This window comes from Onychomys torridus, chromosome 17 (genome assembly GCF_903995425.1).
Source record: "Onychomys torridus chromosome 17, mOncTor1.1, whole genome shotgun sequence".
Lineage (NCBI taxonomy): Eukaryota > Metazoa > Chordata > Mammalia > Rodentia > Cricetidae > Onychomys > Onychomys torridus.
Genome location: NC_050459.1, coordinates 34,463,373 through 34,490,119, shown reverse-complemented (window position 1 = coordinate 34,490,119; position 26,747 = coordinate 34,463,373). Strand labels below are relative to the sequence as shown.

At 42.9% G+C, this 26,747-nt stretch overlaps 1 protein-coding gene across 2 annotated transcripts in view; it reads left to right on the top strand.

The window, feature by feature from the left end:
- Mtmr7 (myotubularin related protein 7) overlaps nucleotides 1-26,747 on the top strand; it is a 91,758-nt gene that overhangs the window by 29,984 nt on the left and 35,027 nt on the right. For both annotated transcript variants that reach the window (XM_036166398.1, XM_036166399.1), the window contains exons 4-6: nucleotides 5,105-5,262; nucleotides 15,642-15,770; nucleotides 21,388-21,522. In XM_036166398.1, coding sequence (XP_036022291.1) covers nucleotides 5,105-5,262; nucleotides 15,642-15,770; nucleotides 21,388-21,522 — 422 coding nt within the window. The remainder of the gene's footprint in view (nucleotides 1-5,104; nucleotides 5,263-15,641; nucleotides 15,771-21,387; nucleotides 21,523-26,747) is intronic.

Here is a 26,747-nt window from a genome sequence, read left to right as displayed (position 1 = left end):
CCTCATGTGTCCCTTTTAACCCACATCTGTCTCCACACCAGCCAGGTGCCACCTTTCACATGTAGAGAAGGAGCAAAGGGTGAGTGACAGGTTCGCAGTGGAGAGTTTATGCTCGGTGACGTTGTGTAGGAAGCAGGGAATCGACAGGATGGTTCCCTGACAGGAAACCCGATGGTAAGAGAAGGCTGAGCCTGGAGTGGAACCACTCTTGCTTCTCAGGGCTGAGGACACAGTGAGCAATAGCCTAAAATAGTGAAAGCGCATGCCTCTATGCTCGGTTTTCACTATGCTGTTGACTGAAATGCCTATCTGGCTTTCTGGAAATATTCATGCTTAATTAATCTTATGTAATATTTTAGGAATTGTCAGTTTGCTTTTCTGGGTAGAGAAACATTCAAGTCTGCCTTTGTTAAGTTAATTATATTGTCTCAGTAGGTAGTATGCAATGATGTAGTAATACAGTTTCTTTGTAACTTTCTGTGATTTAAAAAGCAACTTTTAAAATTAAAGGTGCACCTTAGATTACTGCCATAGTTCAGAAGCTTGGTTTGTTGTTATCATTGTTGGTTTGGTTTGCTTTTGCTTTTCATAGGAAGAGGTTCAGTGTGCCCTCCTAAGAAGGACACCCTAGAATGAAGCCCCCTCCGCCTGTCCCTGCAGTGGAAGGTGTTTTGATGGATGTGATGGCACAGACTTGCAATGTTTATCATGTCTGTTTTAAGAGGGATGTGTCATCTGAGAGATATGGCCTTGCTTTCACAGGCAAATAATTTTTTCTGTGTTCAGGGTTAAAGATTTCTATATGATGAAAAGCTGTGCAACAAAGGGATTGTAGCTGGAGAGTTTCTCTCTGAGTCCCGCCAAGCCCCGGCAGTCCCGCAGCCCACTTATAAAATAAACACACAGACTCTTATATGATTTAAACCATTTGGCCTAATGGCTCAGGCTTCTTGTTATCTAGTTCTTATATCTTAAAATAACCCATATCTATAAATCTACACCTTGTCACATGGCTCGTGGCTTACCAGTATCTTACATGTTGGTATTCATGGCTGCGGCTGGCAACATCTCCCTGACTCAGTCTTCCTGTTCCCAGAATTCTCTTCTCTGCTTGTCCCGCCTATACTGCCTGCCTGGCTACTGGTGAATCAGCATTTTATTTATACAGAGCGATATCCACAGCAGGGAATAGTTCATGGGCTGAGAGATAGCTGTAAGACATGCATCTGTAAGACCATACATGGGGTAAAGGATTGATACCCAGACTGTATAAGGAACTTAAAGTGTGTGTGAAGAAAACACATAAGCCAAGTAAGAATTACAAGGGGCCTAACTAGACACTTCTAAAAAGATCTGAGTGGGTAAGAGGTGAGAAATTGACATCACTAATCATTAGGGAGATAAGAGCGAAAAGCACATTGCGATACTGCCTCTCCTCTGTGAGAGTGGCTAGCATGAAAAAGAAAAAAAGACTCTTTGAGATCAGAAAGGATATAAAGAAAAGAGAACTCTTGTGTACTGTGGGAATATAAATGAGTATAGCCATTATCGAAAATAGTGTGACCCCTCCTCAAAAAACTGAACCTAGAGATACCACCTGATCCACCCAACAGACTTGAAACTGTTACATTGGAGAGGTGTCTCCTTCCTCGTCCAGTTTAGCAGTATCCACACGCACACAGTTATCACCCTGCGTTTCCATCACCTGATAAGTGGAGAGAACACTCGGTACACATGTGCGTCCTTTTCTAGTGCTCTAGAGGAAGAGTTCACTTGGGTTTGCAGGTGCAAAGGGTTGGGGTTTAGGACACAAGCTGAGAAAGCAGGAAGAACAAGTTAGATGTGGACTGAGTCTGTAGAACTGTCAAGACCCTCCCCTGTGATGTGCTTCCTCCAGCAAAGCTCCACATCCTGTGGATCCCATAACCTCCTCAGAGAGCACGAGAGAAGACCAAATAGTTAAGTACACAGGCCTATGGAGACACTGCTCACTCCAGTCCCTGCAATAACTGGATTACTAAAGAGCCTTTGAGAAGGCAAAAATCTTGTCATATTTGTGGAAGTCTGGATGTAAATAGCGTGCCATGTGCCAAATAAAATAAGCCAGACAAAGGAAGACATATACAGCATGTTCAAGTTTAGATTTGGAGTGTAAAACAGTTGGGCAGGCTCACCAAAATGGAAAAAGAATGATGGACATTCAGGAGTGGGAGTGAATGGAGAAGGAAGGGGTCATCCGAAGTCCAAAGCCCCAGTTATGAAGAATAAACCGGACTTGTTTGTTTGTTTGTTGATCTGTTACACAGCATGACAAGCCTAGCTATTAATGAGTATCATACGTTTCAGCGCTCCTAAGAGACTAGATTCCAGATGTTCTCATCACAAACCTGTTTATTACTTGAAGTTCATTAGTTTGATTTAATCCTTCTATATTGTACTTAAAAAATCTTAACAGGACTTGCAAGGTGACTTAGCGGTTAAAATTGTTCACTGTGCAAGCTTGGTGACCAACCTGAGTTTAATCCCCAGATCCCATTGTGGAAGGAGAGAACCTCCAACCACCACACCTGTGCCATGGGACACATACACCTGTGTACACACACACACACACACACACACACATGACAATGATGGTGATGATAATAATCTCAATATCACATTGAACCTCATAAATAATATATACCTAGAATTTGTAAATATAGAAATTTTTAAAAAATCTGCAAACAGAATACCCCTAAACATTTCTTTAGTCCAAAAACTTTTTAAATTTTACTTCCCTGATAACTGTTAAAATGTTGCCATATTTTGTTATAAACATTGGGGATGGGAGGAACAGAACAATTATGAAATGGGAACTAGTCTGTAAGATTGACATCTGTGCTAGGGTACTTTTTAATTTCTCAGATTCCACAGTCCCCAGTGTACAGTGTAGGCTGGCTTCTGAGCAAGAGGCTTGTCCACAGTACATTAGCAAGATCTAGGTTTAGCCAACAACAACAAAATTAAAATGGAGGTTTCCTTGCCCACATATGGAATTTTAGTTAAAATTGGGGATGAGTATTTGTTTATCATCCCTTTCTAGAAAAATGTCCAAAAGAAAACATTTTATAATTTCAGTGTAAACCGAGTTGATGTCTTCCACCTCCAGAGCCTTCCTGTCCGAAGTTCTTGGTATTATGCACTTTGCCCATTCGGTATCAGCCCGCATACAGAGAACTCTCAGTCATGGGATGTTTTCTCTTCCTACCTTTTAACCCCACTTGTAAACACTTAACAAAAGGAAGCTTAACTCCCATTATTACCCCCAGGGAGCTGAAGATTTCTCAAGAGGTCCTTTTGGCATCTTCCAACAAACTGCTTTTGCAGTTAGCATTATGGTAGCAGAAGTCTGAGTCATTGTACACAGTCTCGGAAAAGACGGGTCAGTGTTGAACCAGCTCTTCCCAGAACAGGATCTCCGTCTTCTCTGCTGTTCCCCATTAGCTCATATGCCAGCAACTGTTTTTACTGATCATGTCTGGTCTGTGTGAGTGTGTCTGTGTACCTCTCTTCTCTGATGCACAGTGTTGTGCTTTAAAGTTTAGAACGGCGATGTCAGGAGAGACTGAAGTGGACTGTAATTGGTCTGGTTGTGTCTCTTACATGTCTAATGAAAAAGATGTACTACTTGGAAATGCCTTATCTTTCTTCAAAATATGACCCTTGTCTTCCTTCTTTTCGTGTGGGTGAGTCATCTTAACAGCAGTCAAAACAACCCTAAGGCTGAGTTTTGCTTGGCCTCTTGTTGGTGGCCAGGTCCTTTCTAGGACCTTCGGTCACACATAAGAACATTAAGTTGCCTACACAGAGTGCTGTCAGCAAGCTGAGCACGCCATGGGAGGACCTGGGGAAACTGTGAGGATATAGGCACACATCGGAGAGCGAAAGGAAGTTCACGAGGATGGAGGAGGGGATGAGGGAAGAACTGAGACCGTGCGTGGCCAGCTTGTCTCACTGGCTGGACACCCCTCTACCGGTGACCCTGCATGAGTGCTGTTCCTCAGCCTCCTTTGCCTCACTTTTTCCATCTTTAAGTGAGGGTCAGCATCAATGCCTACCAGCTGGGTTGATAGGTTTCTTAGAATAGACTCTAGAATAAAACCAGGAATTCTTTAGTCTTGAGCTTCCAGTATGGAAGCCACAGGCCAGAGTTGCCACCCGCACTTTCAAGTGTGGCTGTGCCTGAACCAAGCTGTAGGAATATAGACTCTACCTGGAGTCCCCAGACAGAACAAAAGGTGGTTTTATGAGATCTGTACTCTATCCATGTTCAAGTAACTATATTAGCTATACTGGATTGAAATATTACTAAATTAATTTCACCGTTTCTTTTTATTTTTTAACGTGGCAACAGGAACTTTTGTAACGGCAATATGGCTTATATGATGGACTGTGTGCTTCCCTTATATGGCAAGACCAGAGCAAAAAAAGCTCACACGCTAGATTTTATTGGGAAAAGGGAAGCAGTGAGGCTCTCGGGCTTGACCTCACAGCCTGAGGGATAAAAAACCTCCCCGCAAAGTGGAAGGAGGACTTCCATGATGCATCCTCAGGCTGCTGTGCACTATGAACGATTTTACTAATGACTCCTATAAAGATCTTAAGAGCAGCATGGTTATATCATGTGTAGTTGTTAAAATACACGGGGTTTTGTTTGTTTGTTTGTTTCTGCTTTCTTAATATTGTGAGCATCAAACTGTGTCCCTCATAGAATCCATTCCAGATCCAAACACAATAGATATCTGATGAATTCCTACATTCTTAATTGTTTTCATGCTCCATATTTTCTGTTTTGAAGCAGTTAAAGCGGATCTGCCCATGGCCAGGAAAGGCCCTGCTTTCTGCAGGGAAGGAGGCTCTTGCAGAGTCGAATCCAGATGCCTCAAGGTCTTATTGTCAGTGCTGGGAGGGGCTTGTGTGACCCTTGTCCAAACAGCAGGGTGCCCTTGTCCCCTTGCCAGGGGTGGGAGGCTGGGATGGTGAACTCCAGCTGGGACAGAATGTTTTGGGGGCAGTTTCTGGCTTTGACTTAGCTTGATTTGGCTTTACTCTCTTTTTCTTGCAGTGAAATACGAGGAGTTATACTGCTTTTCCTTCAATCCCAAGCTGGATAAGGAAGAAAGAGAACAGGGCTGGTTGCTGATTGAGCTCAGTGAAGAATACAAGAGAATGGGCCTCCCTGATAACTATTGGCAGCTCAGCGATGTGAACAGAGACTACAGAGTGAGTGGCACCATCTTAGTGGACCCCAAACACTTCATCTGCATGAGATCACAACAGTGGTTAGCGTGGGATCACTTTCATCTCCGCAGCTCTTTATAGATGCTGTCTGAGGGTCCCCACGTGTCTCTTTTTTTTACTATTCCCTGCCCCCTCCCACTGGGGATTGAACCCAGGGTTTTATGCATGCTATACAAGTGACCTGCCACTGAGCTGTATCCCTGGCCCATTCTGGCTTTCTTTTCCAACTGCACCTCAAGATCATTCCTGCGTACGTCTCCCCTTACAGGGTGAGCATGTGGAAACTCAGCAGGGCCCAGTGGAGACTTTGGGGCTAGCCAGTTGATGGGAGAGCTGGCTGGGACCTCATTCTCCCATCACATCTTTTTATAGCACAGGGGACGATTGGTGGGGAAATCAGAGGGACTCTGATGGCAGTTTGGCACCAGCCTCTTGGTGTGCTCACTGGATTCTCAATTGGTACATAAGGTCACCAAGAGGCTCCCTAGAGAGATGTGGAAAAAAAAATGTGCCTATACTCAGAGGAGGGAGTGTGGAGAAAGGGAAGGAGAGTCAAATGAATGCCTTGTTCTCTCCCGTGATGAGCTCACATATTAGTATTAGCTTCAGAATTAATTCCTAGTGCTCCAGGGAGTTAGCAAGAGAGGGGAGAGAGAGGTGGGGAGGGGTCAGAGAGAGAGAAAGAGAGAGCGACTATGAATGATAATATCTTTGGTTTAACTGTTGTGTATTATGGGTATTGTTTGCTGAGGCTCCAGCCCAGGGTTCTGAGCATGTCTGGCAAATGCCGTACCATTGAGATATACTCCAAGTCCACTCTTCTGTCTTAACTTTTCTCCTTTTTTTATGGTAGTTACATACTTTGATAGATAAATAGTGCCTGTGTTTATTGGCCATTCATGGCCACTCTTCAAATTGCCTTTTGCATTCTTGCTCCTTTATTGTAGAAGATTGTCTCAGTGTCTATTTGGAGGTACTGTTTTGCTTTAGGTGATTGTTATCATTCATGTAGCTGCTAAAGACTCATCCCAACATGTTTCCTGATCTTCGGAACTTTTGATTTATGGTTTTGTTGTTGTTATTGTTGTTGTTGTTGTTGTTGTTGTTGTTGGACAGTCTTAGGTAGTTCAGGCTGAACTCAAAAACTCACCATATAGCCAAGGATGGCCTTCAACTCCTGATCCTCCTGCCTCTACATGTAAAGTGTTTTCATGCCTGATACATGCGTGTGCTTCCATGTATACATGTATATGCTTCCATGCCTGATTATTATAGAGTGCTGGAGACTGAACTCAAAACATCTGAGCTACATCCCAACTCTAATCACTGATTTTAATTATGATTTGTGCTTTTATATATTGCTAATCTTTGTCCAGAATTGACACTTTGTAAGATCTACAATTAACATTTTTACTGATTATGGTTGTTACAGTTTGAGACTAAATCTTATCCTAAAATTGGGTAGTTCTTTACTATTCTCCAGAATATCTTGGAGAAACAGATTATTTGCGATGCAGATGGTTACTCCTGATACTAAATCTTCTTTGTAATTATGCTTAAATCTAATAATTGATACCTTACTTGATCTTTGTGAGGTATCAGATTAATGTAATTAGACCGGATTGTCCATTGCTAAAGTCAACTTTTACACAAATGTTTTAGCATTAAGATGAAAATGAAGGGAAGTCCAACTTCAGTAAAGGAAGTTGGATGTCTTTATTTTTAAAACAATTGTATGACTGTTCTTGATCAAGGAAGAAAATAAAGTGAGCTACAACCAGTGAATAATTTTCTTGAAAATATGGCCATTTTACTTTTGATGACTTTCCCCTTAGAATTGGCATCACAAATATAACTCATCCATGGTGACTGAAGTCTTGCATTACATAGGCTGAAAACCACATGTCACACAGTGGTTCTTTTCCAGAATGACACACAGCAAAAACAAGGCCAGCCATGTCCAGAGGGTTGTGATAGAAAAGGTGAAAACCCTGGGGATTTTCTGACTTGAGAAACATCACAGAAATATCTTTATTTATAGCCAGTTTAGAAATAGAACAAAAATTGTCTTATATAGTAAGTTCTGACTAGTCATCCATTGAGAAAATCATTTCAGCTTGATCCACTTCATATGAATTTGACCTTATAATTGAGAAAAACGTACTTTCCCCTCTTGCTTTACGAGTATTTTATACTTGGCACAAATCCTTTCAAGTGGGTGGGGCAGGAGACACTGGCCAGGGATGGGGATGATGTCAGGTGAGTTTTGCTCTTTTTTGCTTGTGTGCTCTTGGCCAGGTTAGCTGTTACTCTCGGCTCTGCTGGCAAGGCTGCATCAGCTAGGATACCTGCCACACTTGCTTGTGGCAGCCTAACTCTCCAAGCACGTACTTTACTTCATACACAACCCTGAAATTATCTTTATTTGGTATTAAATATTACAAGGTTAAAGTTTTTAGTCAAGCTGGGAAAGTAGCCCTGTGGTAGGGCACTTGATCAGCATACAGAGGACCCAAGTTCAGTCCCTGGAAATGGGGAAAAGGTTGCTCAGTCTTTCTTGTAGTATAATTTAAAATGTGATCTAAACCACATATTTAATCAGACTTGTTTACTTCAGCTCCTTACAGATGAATCTTACCATACTGTATTTTATGTATAAATAACTTTACATTGCTCATACCATTCATTATTCATCATGAATTCCTTGAAATATATTCTAGGGCCTAAATATTTAAAAAGATGTTTCCGTGTAGATGTGTCTCAGTTCCCGACAACAACCTGCTCACCCAGGTCTGACTCAGACCCCTTGGAGAGCATGGATGGATAGCATCTGCATAGGTAAATACGTTTACTGGAAGGTACCCAGGTCTGTAGGGACTGGTTCTGAGAATGTGGCATCTTCACAGCCTCCTTCTCTGTTACTCATTTTTGTCCAGGATCTAACAGTAATTCCTGAAATCAAGTAACGACTTGGTAGCAGCTTACTGAAAGAATACAGGAATTACCTAAAAAGATTCCTTAGGGTAGGGCCCTAAGACACATGACACATGAGCCTTTAATGCTGGCAATTTCATGAGAAATGCAGGCTAATTTTTGTAGTGAGAATAATAATAATAATAATAATAATAATAATAATAATAATAATAAAATAATAATAATAATAGTGTTTTCTTATTCACAAACAATAGCCTAAATTACTTTCATTAACAAAGTCAAGTAAGATGTAAAAAGCTTCAACAGAAAAGCATTTTTCACTCTTGTGAACTTTTCCCATTCTCTCTGAATTTCCCTTTTGATTTCCCAAACCAGACAAAAATCTCAGGTGATTCCTGAGGAATTTTGAACTGTAGTAGTGTAAATCATATTGTGTGACGCATTCTTCATTACCAGGATTTTGAGTACAGCTCTGTGAACTAGCTGTAAAAGTGACAGCAGTGAGATTTCTGAGATTGAAGCATTGCTCTTCTTTTGGTAAACACACAGAACCGAATTTGCCATATTCCTTTTTAAGTGTGCACTTAGTAGAGTTCAGTGTGCCACACTGTTTTGCAATTGAACTCCAGAGCTCACCTTGCAAAGCTGAAACTTTGGGCCCATTAAACAGTAATTCTCCCCTGTCTCCTCTCTGCTCGGCTGGTGATTAGCATTCTACTTCCTGTGTTAATGAATTAGACTCCTTTAGATACTGTATATAAATGGAGTCATGTGATGTTAGTTCTTTCTTTTTCTTTTTTTATGTGCATTGGTGTTTTTCTTGCATGTCTGTCTATGTGAGGGTGTCAGATCTTGGAGTTACAGGCAGCTGTGAGCTGCCAAGTGGGTGCTGGGAATTGAACGCAGGTCCTCTGGAAGAGCAGTCATTGCCCTTAACTGCTGAGCCATCTCTCCAGCCCCGTGATGTTAGTTCTTTGTTTGGCTTATATGGCAGAATTTACTTCCATTTTAAGGGTGAACAATAGTCCGACATAAATAGAAAACATTTTGTTCCTCCCTTAGCTGATGGATTCCAGAGTTGTATTTGTTTCTTGGCCATCAGGAACAATGTTGCTTCTAGTGGGGCTGTGTGAATACTTCCTTGCAACTCTTACTTATTCTTACTCTTATGTATACAGAGTGAGGTGTCTGGATCATACAGTGTGTAACTGGAGGCTTTTCTCTGTCCTATCCCATTCTGCAGCAACTTTTAAATAATCATTGTGAGGTTTATATTAATTATAAATGCTTGGCCAATGGCTCAGGCTTATTACTAGCTATATCTTACATTTAAATTAACCCTTATTTCTTGTCTATGCTTTGCCATGTGGTTTGTAGCTTATTACCTAATTTTCTACACATCTTGCTTTGTTGGTGGCTGGCTGACATCTGCCCTGACTCTGCCCTTCTTCATCTCTGTCTTCAGTTTGATTGCACAGCCTAGCCTTATTCTGATTTGCCATTGACCAAACAGCTTTATTTGTCAACCAATGAGAGCAACACATATTCACAGCATGCAGAAAGACCATCCCACAGCATTTCCTCTTTTCTGTCTAATTGAAAAGGAAGGTCTTCACTTTAACATGGTAAAATTTCATATAACAAAACAGTTGTCAAGCAAGAATTACAGTTATAATATCTAGTCTATTAATTAAAGAAAATACTCTGTCATCTATCCTATCTATTTGAGCCTAAAGTTTCATATCTAATTTACCTTTTATCATAACTAAGGAAAACTATAACTATCTAGTCTTCAACTCCATCAAAGACTCTAGAAGGATATAATATTACCTGAGTAAACGGGAAGTGCATTGCAAGCAACATCTAAAACTCTGGAAATGACAGAGACATTTGGCTGCCAAGACAGTCATCCAAAGTTCTTCTGTAACATTGGGACATCCATCTTCAGCCTATAGGCCTAGAGTATCTGGCAGACTTTTCAGTGAAGCAGGAATTTGATGGACTATCCACCTATATTGGCAAAGTTTGTCAGTCACTTTCCTCTGTATCCTGCAGAATGTCTGGCAGTTTCTTCTGTGAAGCAGGAACGCTGAAGGACCATTCCACCTTGTTTTGGGAAAGTTTAGCAGTCACTTTCCTGTGGGTCCTGCATGTCTATTTTATACAGCGTACTGGCAAGCAGTCCAGGCAAGAGAAGTTTCAACTGATAGCCTTGCCACATTGAAACCAAACTCCATATGGAGTTTCTTTGATGCCCATAATCTCTGAAGTAATTGGTGCTGCCAGGAGCAGACTGTCTCACTGTCAAGAAAAGCCTAAGTTCTTAAAACATTTTAAATTCCATATTCTGTAGGTCTTTGAAGTGTTTGAAGATTACCTACCTAATTGGAATATATCTTTGTATACCTAGAAAACCTAACTAATATGGCTATAAGTTTGACTATTATAGATGACTATTAATTTGTATTTTTTAGTTACACACTATTATTTTTACATGAGCTAGATAAACATAATACCTTAAACAAGAGTAGAAATATACATACAGTATGTAACAAAATGGACTTTAAATTTGTATCAATAAACTGAAACCCTACCAATATAAAATATTTTGATATTAACAGTTGTTTGGGGGATTAAAGTAGATTCAATAATCTACCTTTTTTCATAATAATCTACCCATTTCTCCAACATTCCTATACCATATTCCCTTTTCTTCTTCAGAAAGAGATTGACTATGATCATTAACAATTTATAACCAACCCCCTTTAAATGAAAACAAACATTCATAAACAATATTTTGGGAATTTGGGCATAGTTTTTTAGACTACTTCCTGTTGACTGGGAGTGCTGGTAATCTTATGAGGACCCTGTGAAAATTTGAGATAATGACCCAAGTCCTGGGAAGACCAGCTATAGCCTTTGTTGATGGATATCACCTGTCAAAGTTCAGTAGGTCTCTTTTGATCAAATCTGATCCATCTTAACCTGGAACGAATCCTGTGGAAACAAAAGCAAAACCACTCCTCCAAAGCAATGCATCTTTTAAGTTCCATTTTACAAATGTATTTTTTTACTTTTGTTTTAAAGTGAAGACATTCTTAAAATATCTAGACTGGTGTATTTCATCAGTCTCTCTTGCAGTCCCATGTCTCTCAGCAACTATTGTTTGCTTGTCAACATTCCATATATTCAGAATCAGCATAGTACTGCTATACAGGATCCAGATGCCTTGTGTATTTCCCATCTTTATGTGGCCTGTTCTTTTTATATTATTTTACTTTTCTCTTTAAAGACTTTATTTTTAAACTATTAATTTTTTATGACTATACCCTTTATCTTTTCCTAAGCCTATGCATATTTTTTAAGCACACCATGATCCAGTTAGAGGCCTTTCTGTATGAATCTGTTTTTACTGTGTTTCTTAACCCCTTTTTGTCCATATGAACAAAGCTAAATTAGCTGTGCAGAGTGCTACTCAGCTTGGAGACACCTCTGTGTACCACAGTGGGAACCTACTATGCTGTAGCTCAAACCCACACACTGTGGTGTCTCTATACCACTGCCCGCATGAGAATCACAACTAGGAAGCTGTTTTTGTCTCTGTTTATGTGTTCTGGAACCCTTTTTTTAAAAAAGTGTTTTCAAGCTTTATGTGAATTATGAGTGGCACATTAGAGCACCATATGTAACTGGAGGCTTTTCTGTGTCCTGCCTCATTCCACAACTGCTTTTAAATAATTACTGAGGCTTATATTAATTATAAATGGTTGGCTTATGGCTCAGGCTTATTACTAGCTAGCTCTTACGTTTACTTTAACCCGTATTTCTTATCTATGCTTTGCCACATGGTTTGTGGCTTGCTACCTCATTTTCTACACATCCTGCTACTTCAGCAGCTGGCTGGCATCTGCCCTGACTCTACCCTTCTCTGTCTTCAGTTTGATTGTACGGCCTAACCTTATGCTGCCTCACCATTGGCCAAACAGCTTTATTTATCAACCAGTGAGAGCAACACATATTCACAGCATGCAGGAAAACATCCCACAGCAGCAGTGATTGTAGTTCAAACGTTGTGAAGGATGTCTCGCACTGCTTCCCAGTCTTACCCACATGCACAAGGTTCTAGTGTCTCTGCATCCTTGTCAACACTTGTTTTCGGCTTTGTCTTAGTGGTGACCAGCCTAACAGTTGTGAGGCAATTTCTCACTGTAGTTGATTCTCATTTCACTGACAGGTTAGTGCTACAGAACTTCCTTTCCTATGTGTGCTGACTATTTGTGAACATCCTTGGGGACATTCGAGTCTCTTGCTTGTTTTTAGTCAAGGCATTTGAATTTGTTGATGAGAAGTTCTCTATGTGTTCTGGATAGTAAACTCATGATTTGTTGGGTTGCTATTGCATCCTTTCAGTTGCTCCTTGGATACATAAAAGTTGTTGTTCAATGGAATCTCATTTGTTTTCTTCCAATGCTTACTCTTAATACTGTACATAAGAAATGAAAGCCAGATTTAATATGAAGCTTTTCCTCATAGTTTTCTAGGAATTTTGCATCCTACATTTATACCTTTAATCCATATTGAGCTAATTTTTTTGTAAGTGCTAAGAGCTCACCTTTTTACTTTGGGTGTAGATTTCTAGTTTTCCCAATAACTAGGTAAGAAACCATCCTTTTCCAAGAATAGTTTTGGTACTTTTGTTAGGATTACTCAGCTGTACATATGAGGTTTATTTATGAACTCTCCATTCTATTGGTCTGCTTTTCTTTATGCACTATCACACTCTTTGGATACTTGTGGCTGTGTAATCTGCCTTGAAATTATGAAGTATAAATCCCCAACTTTGTTCTTTTAAAAAAAATGTCTTGACTATTTGGAGTCTCTCGAGAATTTATATTAGTTTTAGGGTAAATTTTTGTATTTCTGCAAAACAGCTATTGAGACTTTGATAGGATTGCCTTGGGTAGGAACATGGTAGCTCTACTGGGCCTTTTAATATAGGATTTCAAGTATCATTATATTGTATTTTCAGTTTCTTCAGAAGTATTTGTAGCTTTCAGGGTGGGACTCTTTGTTTTCACTTGAGAGTGTTGCCTACTTTGAAAGAGGGATAAATTTCATTCTTTCAGCTCCATAAGAAACTGTTAATAGAACTTAAGTTAAATGACACTGTGAGCCTGAGGGTATTATCATTTTTTATTATTATTATTATTATTATTATTATCATCATCATTAATTGATTTAGCAGATTCTTTATCTTCTTAGAGATCCTACTGGAAGATGTATCATAATGCCATATACGTAGTTCATAGGCTGGGGCTCAGTGCTCTGAAGTAGCAGGATTCCTTTAATAGAGTTGTATTCAAGAAAGGAGGTTGTGCCAGCCAGTTATTGACTGGGTCTGGGTAGGGGAGCTTTGGCCTTTGCGCTGGCGGAGCCATAAAGGTCCGCATTCTCCTGGAGAGTGATAACTACTGTTCTAGAAGGTAGCAGCTGTCTTGCACAGTAGTGAGTGAAAAAGGCTGTGTGTGCAGAGACAGCAAGCAGTACATACAGCCTCAGAGTTTGGAGTGGGGCTGTGAGTGCGGAAGAGGTTGGCCTCTGGGTATCTCTCCCCCGAGTCTCATTTCAGCCATGAGGTGCAAAGTGCTTTGGCCTGAACCACACTAGACGTTTTCTGGCCTTGGGAGACCTTCAGGAGTTGCAGAGTCCTTCACTTTCCTCTTGATCTTCAGAAGCCATATGCAATATTTTGGAAAATTTTCCCTAGTACAGATTATTATTTCACTTAGCCATAAAGCCTTTCAGTTTCTTCATGTTGTTTTTTATAAGTAAGAGTATATGTAATCCTCAATTTACTGAAAACCTACTTCCTTTTAAAACTGGCTATTTTCAGCACATGGCAGTCTGGTGCAATGATCACATCTTTGACCCTTGGGCCAGCAGGAGTGGTGTGTGTTGCTTGCTTGCTTGAGACAGATTCAGACACCAGGCTAGAATCAGGAAGGAAGTGCAATGTTTTGTGGCCTCATTCTAGCTGTCTGGGTCCAAGTACACTGGGCTCTCCACTCTTGGAAGAGGGTTTTCCTTGAGAGTACCCAAGCCCACATGAGATTGAAGTTATACCTTGGACCTATGATCATTCCTTTTATGGCCTTCTTATTTCTTGCTCCATGACTTTTAGCTGTCTGGCTAAGGGAATCAGTAGAGGTGGGCAAGGACTGAGGGCATCTTGACAAAAACATTTGCAAACAGTCAAGAGGCTGAGAGCTGTCTTGTCGTTTTTCTTTCCCTTCAGTGGTGACTTGTCATGTGGTCAGGGTAGGTGGAGTTGGCCAAAGGATCCGTAGATAATATATCACCCCTATTGCTACACCCATGTGGATTTCTGTTACTATGACTCCAAGGATGCTTGACTTCCAGGAAATAAGCAGTTGATGAAGCCCAGGAAACTGCCATCTCATAGACTGACTGATGGGAAAGGCAAACACCGACAGCCAGCAGGTCACCATTGCCAAGTGCTGGCATCGTTTTTGGCTCTGGTGGTTTATAAAGTGCGCTGTCATGACTGTTGTCTATCCACCCCCTGAAATATCATTACTAAACTATCAGTTTGGGAGATCAGAAAGCAAAGCATCTGGTGTAGTTTGGCTCTTTGGGGTTGCAGAGGCATAAATGCCAAGCTGTGTACTGAGCAGCCGATTTCTGATTCTCAATCCCATGATCCCCTCAAGGTCCCACTGTGGTCCTTCCTGCCAGAAGGAGCAAATTTTTTCTTAGCACTTACAAAATCAACACACTTGAAATGTAGATAATAAAGCTGGTGCATTGTGTGGTGATGGGAGGCACACCATGGAAAATCCTATCTAGGGGAGGACCCAGGAGGAGACTTCCTAAAGAAAGCGGGACTTCGTAGGCTGGGGACGCATGGAAGAGACTTGAGAAGACCAGGGCCAGGGGTGTTCAGAGAAGGCTAAAGAAGTACACAGTGTGCCAGGAACACAAGTAACCTGAGGATGTGACTGCTGTGATTATGTTTCAGGAAATTGTCCCCACACAGGCTGCCAGTCACATACAGGGGGCCTAATGTTTCTTCAGCCATTAGGATGCAGAATTACAATTTGTACCTTTTTGAGGAAAGGAATGCTCAGTTGTGGCTTTCTTCCCCACATAAAGAGCCTTTGGAGAGAAGGGACGGGGCACAGTGACAGATGTTCATGGGTAGTCTGCTGTCCTTCAGAATTGTCACAGAATCCACAGGACTTTGTTTCTCTGAGTGGCTTCAGGTTTCCTCAAAACAGCCTCCTTTGTAACTTGATTAGGAAAGCTAAGACTGGCAACCTTCAGGCATGTTGAAATGGGATTTCTGGTGTCAGTTTGCAATGTAATGCATGATTGCCTCAACATACCTTTGTATTTTCTGGTGACAGGTTTGTGACTCTTACCCCACGGAACTGTACGTCCCCAAGTCAGCCACAGCACACATCATCGTGGGCAGTTCCAAGTTCCGGAGCAGACGGCGATTTCCTGCCCTTTCTTACTACTGTAAAGAAAGCCATGTACGTCTCGAAGTCTCAAAACAGGCTTCGTTTTACACTTTGCTTTTATGTTTGATCCTAGATGGGATTTTTTTCTAGCTGTTTCTGTCTCTGTCTCTCCCCCCCCTCTCTGTCTCTGTCTCTTTCTCTCTCCCTCTCCCTTTCTCTGTGTGTATTTATTTGAATTCTTAGTGGTACATGGATATACTGTGGCCAGTGTGAGACAATCTAGTTTCATGTAGAGACTTACCTTCCATGTATGTTTGGCAGTAACATAATGGCAGACTCAGACAGAAGCTGTGTGCTCAGCTGCACAGATGAAGCTGTCCCCTCTGGAAGCGCTGTGCCTGTCTTTTTGATCCTTCGATGGAGAAGGCTTTAGTACCAGCCATCACTTCCGACTCCAGACAGTGGATGAGGAGGGATTCAGGGTGCTCCCACTTTTCAAAGGAAGGTCCCAGAAGCAAGTGTGACACTTCTGCTCACACACTGTTCACCAGAGCTATGCAGAGAAGGAAGGAAAATGCAGTCTTGAAAGTAGCCGTGCAAGTAACTAAAAATTAAAACTCCATTTCCCTGGGAGATAGGAGAACAAACTTGGAGGAATAACAGTGGTCTTTGCCAGGCAAAGAGGTTTGATTGTGTCTGTCTCTCTCTCTCTCTCCCTCCCTCGCTCTCCCTCTCTCCCCCCTCCCCCCTCTCGTGTGTGTGTGTGTGTGTGTGTGTGTGTGTGTGTGTGCGCGCGCGCGCACATGTATACAAGCGTGCAATTGTGCGTAAGTGAATATAAATTTACCTACAGTTGAGGTGGAACAGCAGCTGTCAGGTGATAAAAGAGGCAGCCAAAAATATTCTGAACAAGACAGGTCCACCAGAGTGAGCTTACAAGGCTGTGCTACCTTCTCCAAAAGAAAATACTTGCTTAGTGGCGAGGGCTCTTCCCTGAAAGGATGCATTTGCGTCCATTGCTCTTTTCCCAGCCATGACATTTGCCTGTATTATTTAACCCCTGATGTGTTTTAGTCCATGCAGGAACAGTGTTTAGAGGCAAAGGATGATGTAACTCCTCTTTCTTGAAAGTGAAATTAGTAAGGTTGTGAGATATCGTGGTGTTATGCTTTAAATTGGGATGCGATAGCATTCACGTGTTGTAGTTTATTGGTGAAGTGAGCCGGAAGAGGGATTTAAGCAAGAGACAGAGAATTGTCCCTTCTTTTAACCGCAGGATTGACAGGGCATTTAAACAGTGAGGTCAGGGCCCATGCTGCTCCCAGTTTGGAGGAGACTGAACCTTTCTTGGGTCAGTGTGGCTGTCATAAGGGCAGTATCCTCAGACAGGACCAGCTCTTCAGAAGGTAGCTCAGGCTAGCCTCTCTCTGACCCCCGTCGCCCACTCCTGCCTCAAGTGCTCTTCTTCTGCTTGACTTCCTGAATGTCCCGGCAGCTAAGTGTACTAGGAAGTCGGCGATCCTGTGCATGGGATTTTAGCTATCCTAGCAAAGGTATCAGAGAGACATGTTTCCAGGCGTCACTTCATGATGGGCTTACTCTGGGAAACACTGGCTCTATGGGCCCTTGAGCTCCACACCTCTGTACACACTAAAGTCTGAATTGCAGGTGGAATCAGTCATATTTGTGTTTTGTAACAATATTTGGATTTCAGTATCATGTTTAACATCTAAGTGTTTCTGGGTGAAGGCTTCTTAAGAAGTACCATTACTGACTATGGATTTCTGTGGGTATATGAGATTCAAGTGAGGTGGCTTATTGATTTCCCATCCTCTTATTGCTCCTTAGAACCTACCCATCGAATAAGGGCCATGTTAAGGTTGCACCAGGAGCAGTGAAAACAAGGTGCTGTGGGGGTCAGGCCTTGCAGTATGACAGGGAGGTCATCCCTGCTCCTACAGGAGGTTTAACTTTTATGTTCTTACCATAGGCTATTGGGGAACTGAGGCCCCATACTTAAATGACCAGGAGTCACCCCAGGCTATTAGACCAGGAGACTTATGTGATGAGGATCCTTATCTATAGAAGCAGTGTGTGTTGAGAGCTTGTGTTAGGGTCTTTTGGTTTTACCATATATCAGAGCACCTCATCACATCCATTTTAAGCCTTTCTGTGCATGGACCTTGTGGAGCTCCTCACCATCCAGTCTCCCTTTAAGATCAAACAGCTTTTCAGGTCATGGTTAGAGATTTCCACTTCTGAACAACATTCTGGGTGTATTTGTTACTGAGAGTCACTTTCTTCTTTTTTCTTTGTTATTATGGTTTGTAAGAGGTACTTTGCTTTCAGTTATGTACAACACAGTCTCCTAAATTCACAGCATAAATTTCTAGGGAACAAAATTCACAAATGACTTTTATTAAGGCAAATTTTCTTCAACAAGACAGGCTTTCTTGCTATCCGTGTATAGTCCTGTTCATTGAAACAGCAACTAAGGTGTTAGGCATAGTTTAGGATTGTTACACTATTGTACCCTGTAGCACATCACTTGCCATTAGTAATTACCAGCTTTCGTACATGAGGACGCGGAGATTCAGAGAAGGTACACAGTTTACACTGAGAACAGAGCTGAGGTTCCAATCGGATCTCCTCAAATGCTACTCTTAGTCATGTGTCAGACTGCCTGACTTCGTGCCGTGTCAGGGCCTGCAGATACAAGATCCCTTTCCTAGCATGCACGAAGCCCTAGATTCAATCCCTGCACTGAATAAACCAGCTGGGGATGGTGGTGTATTCAGAAATTCTAGCAGTCAGGAGGATCAAAAAGGTCATCCCCAGTTGTACTGTGAGCTTGAGGCCAGCCTGAACTAGATGTGACCCTGCCTCAAAAACAAAACAAACAAGAAAATAAGGCACCTCTGATAGAGACGACTGGGGAGGCTTTGGTGTCTGCACCCAGGGCCCTGGCATATATTAAAGGTGCTGCCAGGTAATGGTGAGGTCCTCTCGATGATCTGACCCTAGGGTAAGTGTAGGAGACACAAAAGTATGTAGAGACTGCTTTGGTTGAATTCAAAATTGTAAAGTATGAGAACAAAAGCATGAGTGAGTAAAGAATTCATTTAGATCGGAGCATTGACCACTAAGAAAATGAACTACAAAATAACAAAATCGAGTCTAATATGTCTGATTTACTGGCCACATTTCACAGGATATCCCCATAACAGTTACCCGTAACTACGATTTCTTTAACCTAGATAAAGTATCCTATGAAGACAGTTCCAAGATCCCTTAGAACAGGATGCATACCCTGGCCCTGTGCTTATTTACATGATCAGTCCTGAGGCATTATGCAAGCTAGGCAGGTACTCAACCGGTGCATTGGATCTCAAGTCTTATTTTTCCCTTTTCTTTTGAGACATCTTACCAAGTTATACAGGCTGACCTTGAATTCACTTTGTCCTTAAAGCTGGCCTTAAACTTGCCACCCTTCTTCCCTAACCACCCAAGTAACTAGAATTTCAGGTCAGTGCACTATGCCTGGCTGACTCTTACTCCTTAAAGACCAGAGGATGTAAACCTTTCCAAGCCATTTGAGATTGTTTCTTTCCAGCAGACTCAGTTTGCACCTGCCCCCAAACCTTTAGGTCCCTCCTGTCACGTCAGCTTCTTCTGGATCTGGCTGCAGCTTGCTGTCTACCTCCCTCACCCACGTTCTGACCTGCTGGCCCCTTTCTCCTCACTACTTACTTCCTGTGAATCTGAGGCTGTCTCAGCTGCCTCTTTACATTTCCCTTGTATTTCCCTCTGAACTGTGAGCCTGGCTATAGGTCCCAGTTCCCTTGAACCACATTAGCAATTGCCTGTCTGCCACTGAGCTGTTCTGGATTCCTCACCGAGTTGTCAAGCTCTCCATCCCAAAATTCTTGGTCTTTAGACTAAGAGAGGGGCTGAGTGTGGTAGTGCATACCTTTTATCTCAGTGCTCAGGAGACAGAGACGGTTGGATCTCTGCGACTTCCAGGCTAGGCAGGTTTGTAAAGTGAGTTGTAGGCCAGCCAGGCCTACATAGCGAGAATCTGTCTCCAAAATCAATTAAAAAAAAAAAAAGACGTAAGAAAAGAAAGAGAAGAAAAACACCCCATCTCCAATGGCAGCATTGAAGTGTACCCTTTTATTTTTTTCTAGCAAACCCAGGCCAAGGCCAAGTTGCTGGATTGGTATCCTAGTTTGCTTGTTATTGTGGTGCTAAAACACTGACCAAAACCAGCCTTGGGAGGAAAGTGTTTATTTGGCTCACAGGTTCCAGTCCATCATCAGGGGAAGCCAGGGTAGGAACCTGGAAGCAGGAACTGAGACAGAGGAAAGTTATTCACTGGTTTGCTGCCCATGGCTTGTTGAACCTGCTTTCTCATAGAATCCAGGGATACTTGTCCAGGGTTGGCATTACTCACAGTGGTCTGGGTCCTCCCACATTAATGGAGAAAATGCCTGTAGACATGCCTGCAGGACAGTCTTGGAGATGCTTTCTTTAGGTGAGAGTCCCTCTTTCAGATATGTCTAGGCTTGTGACAAGTTGACAGGAGCTAACCAGCATGACTGAGAAGGCAAAAGGGCTGAGTTCCAACTCAGAGGGGTGATTTTGTTTCATAGATGGAGATCTGGATGCAAGACCCTAAGCATGTGATGGTGTGGGACGACTAGGGAGTTTTTCTTGCCCGGCTCACTTAGAGTGGATCTGTTTCCTACTAACCATGGCTCCTTTCATCCTTCTACACAGTGGTAGACTTGCAGAATCAGTATAGATGTGTTTAATCATCATGCATCTTATCAAGAGGTTCATATGTAATTTAAATGCTAGGAGCTAAACCTGCAAAAGTATTTGGCCACGAAAGTTATGTTTAATGTGTGTCTCTATCCTCATTTGTTCATGGCTGTTCTGTACATCATCCACCAGTGCAGTATCAGGGTCTGCATGCCATCTGTGGGGATTGGTCCCAGAGTTCCCCCAGAAAGCGTTGTCTCAGCACGTGCTAGTCTCTCACATGACATGGTAACGTTTGCTTGTGCCCTGCTCACAGCCTCCTCTGCATACTTTACATCGGCTCTTGGCTGCTTCAAATGACCAACCACGGTAAAGGCGACAAGGAAGTCTAAGTGTATGTGATACAGATTCAGTGCTTTGATTTGAATCATTTGACCATGGTTGTTTAAAGCTGCAGCTGGTTAACCCCACTGGTGCAGGCAGGCACTGGGAAAATGGGACCCGTAGATTCGATTTTGGGTGCTCATGATCCTTTTAAATAGACTAGTATAAAAAAAAAATGATAAAAAAAAAACACTCATTTTTCCCCCAGTCTTGCCATTAATCGTGTCTTGTAAGTTTCAGGAGAACAGTTCTACTTTCACAGTAGAAGGAAACAATATGAGGGAAAGGAAACTAGGTGCTTAACTAGCTTAAAGTTTCAGGATTGGGATCCTACGTCTTCACACATTCCTAAGGTCTTACCCAGAAGACTTTCTCATATAGAGGGTTCTTCGACTTGGATTTAAAACAGACATACCTGATTTCCACAAAGTCTGATCCCCTTTTCCGACACTGGTATGGGGTGCAGGCTGGCCAAAGGCTCCTTGTTCTGGGGATGGTCCCAAAGCTCTGATGACAGTGTTGCTGTGGCCTCTCCCCGCAGGCCTCCATCTGCAGGAGCAGCCAGCCCCTTTCCGGCTTCAGTGCTCGGTGTCTGGAGGACGAACAGATGCTCCAGGCCATCAGGAAAGCCAATCCCGGAAGTGACTTCATTTATGTCGTGGACACGCGGCCTAAAGTAAGCGTCAGCATTGTCATCCATGTCTCTCCGGCCCTGAGTCCCGAGGCTGGAGGGAAGCAAAGCTGCACTGATACCGTTCCTTGCTCCGGCTGCTTCATCTAGAAAGGGTTGTTCCTGACATGAGCAGGCTGTGGGGACCCCTGCTCTCTGCTGCATCGCAGCTCTGGGAGGGGCTGACTGCTGAAGACATTTCCATTTACCCTGTTTTTCACATTGTGCTGGTCACACAGTAAATGGGTGCAGTTCAGTTTTACAACTTGCCTCCCTGAATGGGTGAGTTGTATGACACGTGAATTACATGTCAGCAATGCTATTTAAAAAAGAACACAAGGGAATAAAAACATGACATACAAAAGAGAAAGTGAACTAATAAATAGCTCAAGTCGGTTTAAAAGTAAAACCATTATGAGCAGGCACTTAGCAGTGTAGTTGTAGGTGTTTATAGACATAGTCTTCACATCTTGCCACATCAGACATTCTGGGTCTCTGCCTTTCTAATCAACTTTCGCTGCACAACATAGACAAACTCTGCAGACCAGGCATGAAGACGCTGGAAGGTTTGCACTTGGAAGATGTGAAAATGTCTTTTACTCCTATTTTGTCTTTCAATCTGTGTCTTTCTGTCCAACTCAGGCTCCAACCCCTTCCTTCCGACCCTGGCCACCCTCCCATCTCGTCCCTGTATCTTCTGTGTAAGGTAGAGCTGCTCTGTGTCCTCTGGTAGTTTGTGCTCCTTAGAAGGTACTCTGCAGAGGACTCGGGATGGGGAGGGAAGGCGGGCCTTTACCAAGTGGAGACTGCAAATCTCCTTTCCCTACCCTACTCTTCCAGCTTTAAACAGAGATAAACAGATTGACCTGCTAACTGAAGAGCCAGTGATCCAAGTTGGCTCTGTGTCGTGTAAGCCTTCCCTAGAACGTGGCAGCTGCAAGGCCAGGCCTCGTCCATATTTAAAGCCAATTAATCCTCAGGATTTGATTTGAAGGGTATATTTAGTCCTCAACTTTGTTTACTCTAAGTGATAAGGAGTTTGACTCCTGTCCACTAAATAACGTTAGGTACCTTCTTCCCATCTTTATCCAGGCACACTTACATGGTTTTTAAACTGCTTGCTTCAAGCTTGCTTGCTTTCTTTTTTTGTTTTAAGGACCATGACCATGTTGGTTGGTCCCCGTCCCCACCCTGAGTGTGTTAGGCTTCCTAGGTAGCCAGGGAAGTAAATGGATGTTTGCCATGGAAGGGTTGCATGGTGACATGCGGGTTTTCCTCAGTCCTTGCCGGGCACCCAGACACACTCCCTAGTGTAATTAAAAAGAGAAAGGCTTAGGAGGTAGCTCACAGGACCCTGAACCTTGGCCTTTGAGCAAAGCTAATTCCACACGAGAGCTTCCCAAGCCTCCCACTCAGATGAAAACCTTCTGAACTGCTCACTGACGTGAGAGGGATGGGCAGCAGAGGCCATGGCAGCCTCAAGTATGTATTGACAAGAGTCTCCTTGGGGTCCACTTGCTGCTGCTCGAGATTGGTGCATTAAAACCTGTGGAAATGTGGCAGAACAGAATTTGTTGAGGTCTGAAACAAGGAGTGTTTCATCATATCTCAACCTTACCCGTGGCTTTATCAGATGTTCTGATTTCAAAATTTATCAGATTTTGATGAGCTTTCAAAAATGTCAAGTGCTCTCTTATTTAATTCTTGTAATAACACTGCAGATTAGCAAACTTCTTTCCTTATCTTTTCCTTGGTAATGGCTTAGCTTTAAAGAGGTTAAGTCCTTCACCGAGATCACACAGTTGAGGGCTGAGGCCATGTTGAATCTAATACAGGCTTATCGGACACAAAGCCAGTGTTGTTCCATTTATCAAAAACATCTCTAGGGGACTATGTCTCCATATAGGACTCTGTAGAGGGTTGCCACCTCAGTTGAGCATACACCCAGTGGAGCCGGAGACACAGCTGAAGAGCCAGCCCCAAGCTCAGCCAAAATCATTTCAAGGCCAAAGGAGCAGGAAGGGTCTGAACTGTGCACTGTGTGCCTCCCAGTTGTGGAGGAAGTGTGAGTCCTGAAGGCAGGGGTGAGGTTGAGACTGGCCCTGTGTCACACTCCAGCTCCAAAGATTGCATTGTGGTTATGGCCTTAATGTCACTGCTTTAGTGGCTATTTTATTGTGTAAGAGGAAGTCATGGGGTATTTCTCTCTTTCTCTGGCAATGGGTAGTGTCTGTTCACTGGGTCCCATGCAGGTGGCATCTTCAAGACACAGCTATGAAGATTAGGGGTGCCTGACAGGTGGGACCTTATTTCGTGATCATATATGCATCCGCCTTGCAGGTGGTCATTGACTGATGAAGGAGGATGGGGGCATGGGAGAGAGGCATTGTATTTCATGGCAGGTTGGGGACAGTTTTTTCTCCTGTTCTTTGTCAGTGCAAGGATGGAGAAATGTCCTTTGGCTTAGGTTGGACCTGAACAAACTTGATAAAACCTGGCTAAGACAGCTTATCTACACTGAAGGTCCCCAGTGAGGGTTGGTGGGCAAGTATGCTGGTAAGGCTGCTGGAATAGGCCCATGCCACAGTGGATCTCCCACGTGAGTGAAATGGCACTTCCTACCCTAGGAGCCTACATGTGTGCCTTCAGAAAGGTACCCTTTGGATACCCAAGCAAATAGAAGGCAGAGGCTGTCAGTTAGTATTAATCAGAGAAGCACTGTTAACCACTAAGACAATTGCAGTTGCCTGGCTTTACAAAGAGCTGTTTATCTGATGCCTTCCTTCCATGTGGCCCCTTCTACTGACTACACAGAAAAGATGAGCCTGCCAGAGAGCACAGGAGGGGAGAGCCCTGGAGCAAAGCATCCAACAGTCCACATTGCCTGTGGATAGGGAAAGAGACCATTTTTCATTGTGTGTGGGTTGGAAGTTTAAATTAACCTGAATCAAGATTCCTACTTGAATATAATCCCAGTACACTTCAATATGCACAAGACGTCTCTAGATAGTGAGGGGGAGAATTTGATAAGCTGATTTGTAGATAGTACTTGTAGGCAATAAAATCATCTAGTGTTTCCCTGAGTGTGCCACAGTTAAAGATAGTAGGTCATAGCAAGATGAGGAGAGGAAAGGACCATCCTTTGACAGCCTGTGTCAGGCTATGGCCCAGTTCTCCTGCTAAAGTCACCTTTGCTGTGGTTTCCTGTTGCACACTGTCAGGCCAGGCCTCATACATTTTATGATTCAGGCATAAAATGTAATTGGTGTGATCCTAGACTCTAAGGCTAGGATAGGGACCAAGCCTTCCTTCAGCTTGGTCTCAAGACCAACACTCACTGGTTATTCATGGGTGTGATTCATGGGGTGGTACAGGACCTGATTCTGTTTCTGTGTAATTTTAGCTTGATCACCTCTTAGCTCATTCTTTTATGTAGTCATGTGTCCAGTTGGTCAGCCAGTCATCAGGTCTCCATGTGTAGAGTGTGGCCATAAGTGTGGTGTAGAGATGTGTCTGTAACTGATGAGGCTACCAGGCAGCACACTCTCTCCACTTCTTCACTGATGATTTTTTTTTTTCTTTTTCAGTGCTGGGGTTGAACCTAGGACTTCATACGTGGGCAAGTGCTTTGCTATTGAGCTATCTCCTCAGTCTCTGTTCACTTTCTGTTTGGGGACTGGATCTTACTGAGTTGCCAAGCTGACCCTGAACATGCACTGTTGGCCCTGGCTCAGCCTGCAGAGTAGCTGGGAATACAGGCCTGTGCCACAGGCCTGGCTCACCCCTGGGTTTTTAAATACCCACTGCTTGGCATGCTGCTCCCATATGGTGGACCTTCTTCTCTGTTGCCAACCCTAAATCAATTTCTGTTTTTCCATTAAAGATACTCAGAATGACTCGGCGATTGTTCACCACCACAGTTTAAATTCCCTAACTGAGGCTGTCTGTAGAGGACCCTAAATGCTTTGAGCCCCTCATGGGCCTCTACCTAGTTTCCTTTACAGCTTCATGCAGACAGCCCCTCCCGCCCCCCCCCCCACCACCACCAGTGAACCCCAGCTGTGACTGTTTTCACCTTGCAGGGTGGCTCCAGGTTCCAGCTCTTACCAGTCCTGCTAGCCATGGCCCCTCTGAGGCCTGGTGGAAACATCTGCTACTTTGGGCACTGGTACCATGTGCTCTCTCTTCCATATTCAATTACGTACTTAAGGCAGCAAGAACAGCTTCCCGTGCATCTTTTCATCCCAGCCAGTGACTTCTTATGTCTTCTGTGGGTATTTCTGCCCCAGAAATGCTGGTGCCACCACTGCCTGGCATTAGCTTTTTACTTGATTATGAATTGTAGTTCTCAGCCAAAGGAGCCACATTAGACCTGCTAATTGTGATTTGTTGATGTGAAGCATACTCTGTCTGTCTGCCTGCCTGCCTACCTACCTACCTGTCAATCATCTATCTCAGTCTGAAGTAACTTTTTGGATATTTATTATTCCTAAAACTGTGTTTCTGCTTTGAGAGTTCAGCTTTACCAGAGCTCCTGAAGAAATTGTTAGTATGATAGATTAAATATCGCCACCTTCTGTCCAGTATGTGAAGTACACATTGACTTTCAAGAAGCTTTCTCCTGTGTGTTTTTAAGGAAAACTGCCAGTCAGTCCTCTTAATTATTTTAAAGTGTGAGCATATGTTGTTCATGTAACAATTGTAATAGTAACAGTATTTTGCTTGTTACATGGTACACATGTTTAGAAGATGGGAATATGTGGTGAGAAGGCTTGACTTGAATTCAGATGCAGAATAAGCACAGTGCATATAACACAAAGCTTCTTGTATGGATCCTGTTAATTTGTTGCATCTTATGAAGCTCATTACAAAGGTTTAGCCAACAGCCCTGAAAATAATTACATAAAGTGGTGAGTTTATGTTTATAGTACATAGTTCCATGAGAACAACGTCTATGTGTAATTCCTGGAAGAAAAGAACGTCCCTTAAGATATATTATTAAAGTTTTTCTTGGTTGAGGCTAAAGCCTGTGCTCTTAGGATTGGTGGCCTGCTTCTGTAGCCTGGGGTGAGTCTTCTGAAGAGCCTACAGACCCCATGGATGGCAGAGGAGCTGAGCTGAGGAGCGGAGTCTGGCTTGCTCTTGAAGCAGGCGCTCCCGTGGCAGGGGCTTGCTCTCAGATGTGTGGTGTTTCCTTCCTGATGGCCTCATTTCTGTGACCCATGATCCAA